Source organism: Epinephelus moara, chromosome 10 (assembly GCF_006386435.1).
Source record: "Epinephelus moara isolate mb chromosome 10, YSFRI_EMoa_1.0, whole genome shotgun sequence".
Lineage (NCBI taxonomy): Eukaryota > Metazoa > Chordata > Actinopteri > Perciformes > Serranidae > Epinephelus > Epinephelus moara.
The window spans coordinates 40,688,849-40,694,144 of NC_065515.1; the positions used below are offsets into that span (position 1 = coordinate 40,688,849).

At 43.1% G+C, this 5,296-nt stretch overlaps 2 protein-coding genes across 2 annotated transcripts in view; one reads left to right on the forward strand and one right to left on the reverse strand.

The window, feature by feature from the left end:
* The window catches only part of prpf38a (pre-mRNA processing factor 38A), a 91,517-nt gene that overhangs the window by 23,109 nt on the left and 63,112 nt on the right, over window positions 1-5,296 (forward strand). The window lies entirely within an intron of this gene.
* LOC126396965 (interferon-induced protein with tetratricopeptide repeats 2-like) overlaps window positions 2-5,296 on the reverse strand; it is a gene marked incomplete at its 3' end in the record, with an annotated part of 58,096 nt that continues 52,801 nt past the window's right edge. Inside the window, exons 2-3 of the mRNA XM_050055372.1 lie at window positions 2,635-2,739; window positions 2-488 (exon numbers count right to left, since the gene is read on the reverse strand). Coding sequence (XP_049911329.1) covers window positions 2-488; window positions 2,635-2,739 — 592 coding nt within the window. The remainder of the gene's footprint in view (window positions 489-2,634; window positions 2,740-5,296) is intronic.

A 5,296-nucleotide genomic window follows, 5' to 3' on the forward strand; every position in this document is an offset into this window, starting at 1 on the left:
TCTCAAAGTAATCTGCAGCCAGCTGCTTTTGTTCTGCGCTGAACTTCATCAGGGTCCAGGCTTTTTCAGCACAGATCTCCGGATGGAGCTCATCCTGGGATGGAGATGGGTATTTATTGATCAGGGCATCGACCTTTGACAGGTAAGCCTGACTCTCTGCTTGTTCTCCCAGGTGGTGGTGCAGCCAGGCCAGGTTCCCATAGTTCACCACTAACCAGGGACCTTCATCTGCGTTTCTCATCTGGCGGAAGGCCTCTGCAGCCTTGCTGAACAAACTCTGGGCGTCTTCTTTAAACCCCAGGTCATACTGAATGAACCCACGCAGGTTGTAAATATGACCCAGCCAGCTGTTTCCCTCCTCGGTGCCAATGTCTTCCAGATTGTCCCTGAGGCGGAGAAGTTTGGACCTGCTGGGGTCCAGATCCCAGATGAAGTGGCACTGCAGGGCCTCCAGTTTGGACTCCAGTGTTGTTTGACTCTGAGCAGCACTGATGGAGAATACAGATAACACATATTAAAACACATCAGTATGTTAATCAGCGGCACAAGTTTGTCACAAAGGGCCCCAGTGCAGGATATTATGATGGGCCCTGGGCTTTGTAGTTACGAAGCACACACGTACACAATCATACGCTCACACTTAGATACGGACACACAATTAGGCATATGTATTAACTACCAGCCATGTGTCGGATTTTACAGACAAAATGTGTTACCTAGGCTATTGTATTTGTGAAGTACGGAGGTCACAGAGAAAGTTATGAGAACCATTGACAGTGCTGTGATAATCAAAGTTCTAAAGTGACAACAAACACCTGTGAGCGAAGGAGCTGTCCATTTCAGTGTGGTGCTGAAATGAACACAGACTTTTTTGGGCATTTTAGTACAAAAACCTCGAGTCACAACTCATTTCTCATTTTTTTCTTATTTCCCGCTGCTTCACCACGATCATTGTCCTTGTCACTGGTCAGAGATATTTTTGTCAGTGCTTTCATTACATCCACATATCTGCACCATATAGCAACAATGGACTCATATCTAGAAGATATAGGCATAGGTGCTTCAGTGTTACATTCAGTGAGCTGAGAGCTCTGTGGAGATAATGCCAGTATCAGTGAGCATGGCCTACCTTTTAATGCTGTGACCAAAAATATATACAAATGTTATTTGGTGTCATAAAACTGTGCCGTCTCTGAGATGTTTTTTACTACATCATTCAGCACTACGTTGAGGTTATGTGCCGCACAGTGTACATATGTCCCAAGTGGCTCCTTTTACCTTATGCTGGCCTATACTCCCACATAACCACCACTCATATTGGCCACTCCGTCATAGCACTGCCCATGACATTTAAAAATATTTTAATTTTTTTGTAATACTGCAGAGGATTTCGTTTTCCAGCTCATTTGCAGATGTGTCAGATGCCTCCTCAAATTCCAGAAAAGCTTCAGGTACTTTGATGTTGATAGCTATGTCCATCAGGTTCCTTACTATGGTGACATATCTGTACACTTGATTAAGCTGATGTCGCTTGGACAGATCTTGTGTGGTGTCCATAATAACTGAAAAAAAAATGGAGCTTGGTTTATTTCAGCTGTAATGTCCTTCTGAACTCACTGTGACAAAATATATATGAGCTCATTTTGGATAGAGGGGCTGAGTTATTTGACTGACCCCTCGGGTGGTTTGATCAGCTCTTGCAGCACTGGGTCATAGCTTGCCAGCATCTCGATAATGGCAACGAAATGTCCACTAGGCTGTCCAAAAATGTTTCTTGTCCCCGAAACGCTAAGTTGCAAGAAGCCAGTGTTAGCGTCACATTCACAATGCGCTCCAGCACTTGTCTCCAAAAGAGCACTACATCACGCATGTCCCTCTCCAGCTGTGCATCAATGGAGACCATGGAGTTTCCAATGTTCATACACCACACAGGCTCCAACATGTATTTCAGAGGACTCGTGTCACCCATGCATTGTTATAGCAAGGTGAGCTGTGGTCTCCAAATAGCCAGCAGGGCTCATAGTATGCACAATCCAATTTTGGAGAGCAGCAAAGCGAACTATGCAGTGGTTTGATACTGGCTTTTCTAGTTTTATGATACAACCCTTCAGAAAAACAACAATTATGTTGATTTTTGGGGAAAGGACCCCTAGGTTTACAAGACCCTGTAGTTATAATGTTTTACAGCAGGCTCTATAATATTTTCATCAAAATGTCCTCCATCTGTGGAGTGAGGCTGAAGTGGCTGTGGCTGGTCCTCCTGCTCTTATTCTGTATCACTGGCACTGACTGGCTTCTGTCATCTCCAGTAGGAGTTCCTGCCTTAGTCAGGCCACTTGAGGGGCTGACTGCAACTGAACTGCCTGGTTCTGACCCTGTCTCTGAGTGGTTAGGCCTGCAACTGAAAATATGTACATATATTGGTTATCTAATGCTAGGAATAGCCAGCATCCACTCGACTATCAGTTAGCTTACCATAATAATTCATAGGCTGGCTATCCACCTGGTAGAGACATTAATTTACTTGTAGCCTACAGCTTTACCTACATAATACATGTACAACACGTATCCCTTGTCTTAAAATGTATATCTAAAACGTAAGCCTAACATTACGATTATCAAGACCAACATTACCTGCTGCATGTTTCTTGACACACCACTGAGGGCAGGAGGGTAGATCCTGAAGCATGCTGAACTGTTGGACTGCTGCTAGGAGGGGCCTTGTCCGTGGGCTGGCAACTGTTAGGAAAAAAAAACGAATAATTTAGCAACCTTCTCCTCCTGTTCTTTTCTCTACTGTCTTTTCTTCAACTGCTTTTGTATTTGAATGGAATGACGGCTTGCTTTTTTTTTTTTATATATATATACTTTATTAATCCCCGAGGGGAAATTACATTTTTTCACTCTTGTTGTCAATTACACACAGGTCTGAACACACACATGCACAAACAGGACCTATACATGCACTAAGTGGAGAGATGTCAGAGTGAGGGGGCTGCCTTGCTCAGGCGCCCCGAATGAGGGCGGGGGGGTTCAGTGCGCCTGAGTAGGGGCACCTCAGCAATGCCTGCAGGAGGTGCACTGGCACCTCTCCAGCTACCAGTCCAAGCTCCCTTTCTTGGTCCGGACGGGGACTTGAACAGGCGACCCTCCAGTTCCCAACCCAAGTCTCTATGGACTGCCTTGGTGCGCTCAGCTCATCAGTCTTGACAGATTTTGAGTCTTTTTGTCTAGTTGCATGATCAAATAGAGACTTAAGATTGAACATACACACATTACTCACCAATCATCATTTTATGTATATGACATCAATACCAAAACAATTTGAAAATATTAATTTGAATATTTTTCAAAAGTTTATTTATAGTTTTTATAGTTTATTTAGAATAAGCCTATAATTTTGTTATTGTTTGCTTGCCACTGACTTTTTTGACACCATGACAGAGATGGGTTTGGACATAGTATGAAGGTCTCTAGAGGAAAAAACTATTGCAGCACAATGTCAGTAGGACCTCACTCCTTGACAACTGTACTCGCTTGGGTCACACCCTCCATTCAGTGTGGGCCCCAGTGCAGCTGCACTGTCTGCATTGCCTATACCTACGCCACTGTTGTTAATGTAATATACTCAGTAGGTGGTGTAACAAAGTAATAATACTTTGTTACAGTGGTTAAGTTTTTTTGTTTTTTTTTGTATCTGTTTTGAGCTTCATACAACATAGTCAACTTTTACTTTTTCTCCACATTTCCTAAACAAAATGTATATTTTTATTCTAATTCCTTTTTTTAATATTTTGGAGTAGAAGTAGTTTTTACTCTAGTTTCCTGAGTAACCATGTCCTGAGTATTTTCAGTGCTGCACCACTTCAAAATGAAATCAGAAGGTTTGATGAGTCAGTGGTCCTAGCTGGCATGTTAGATCCATAGACTGTGTAAAACAATGGACAGAGCAACTGTAATATCACCCACTGGTTTGTGAACTCCCATTTCAAAGCCTTGAGTTCGGCATTACGGCCGTCGTCATCTTGCTTTTTTGGAGCCAGTAGTGACTATATTTGGGCGAGAGGGTGGAGCTGTGAAGGAGCAAGGGGTGGATCTGACTGAGAAGCCGAGGACACTATAGGCAGACAGCCTTTCATTCAAAGCAGCCCCTAAGTCTTAATAAAATGTAAACGAGTGAGTTATCTAAAATTTCATCCCTCACGCATTTTACGTCAAGAGTGGTGGTTAAGGTTAGGGTAAGGGTCATGGGAAGGCTACATCTTGTTATGCTACTGCTAAGTGAGCAATTAGATAATTTTAGCTATGAAGTATTAAGTTCAAAGAGAGGTGGTTAAGGTTAGGATATGGGTAAAGGGAAGGGTTACATCTAGTTACTTATAAAGTGAATCATGTTTTTATATATTATGAATCATACGGTGGATTATTGCTACATTTGGTCTCATGTATTCACTCCAGTGTAGCATTGTGGCACTTTAGATAGCCGTCATGTTGGGGGGCTTGTCTTGTACTAGTGGTGGGCACAGTTTGTTTATTTGTTTTGTGTAAGCTAACAGAATGTGTCTGCAGTGATACATGTCTCCATTTTCAGCCCCAGAGGTTGCTGCTTGGTTAATCACATAAGGGGAAGTGCAAACAAGTGCTCTTAAAGCTGCAGTTAACTTTCGATTTCCAGGGAAGCCCAGGCTTGAGACCACATTCTACTCAATGATGAGACGGACTTCATGATGAAAGCAGAAAATGGTGTCCCACAGCAAAGAGGGTGGGTAATGATACAAGGAGATAAATGGCCTTTCCCAAACCACACCCTGAACTCTAACCACCTCCACTCCATTTCCGTATTTACACAGAGGGTCCGCCACAAATAACCCAATAATGCCCACATGGGTGGTTTCACCCAAACAAGCTCCACGTAGGGAATGCTGCGGCAACCTGGGTACCAAGTGGGTATGGGCCCAAATTGGGCATCTTATCTGGGGTCCACTTGGGTAAACCCACCCATGTGGGCACTTGGCACGGGGCCAATATGGAACCTGTGGACAATCCCATATATGGCCCATTTTTCAGTCCATTCACTTCCCTCATGGGCCCCACATGTAAAATGTAGGATAAAACTTTGAGAACACAATCGAACAGCAATTACAAAGAAAATACAAATTTTAAAATCCCTTTGGCCCTGGCTGAAAGGGAAGAACGGAAAAGACAAACAAATATATTGAGAAACCTCAGCAAAGAATAAGAGGGAGAGAAATATTTAAACGACTTTTAAAGTTCATAATGTTGAAATTTCGGGCTC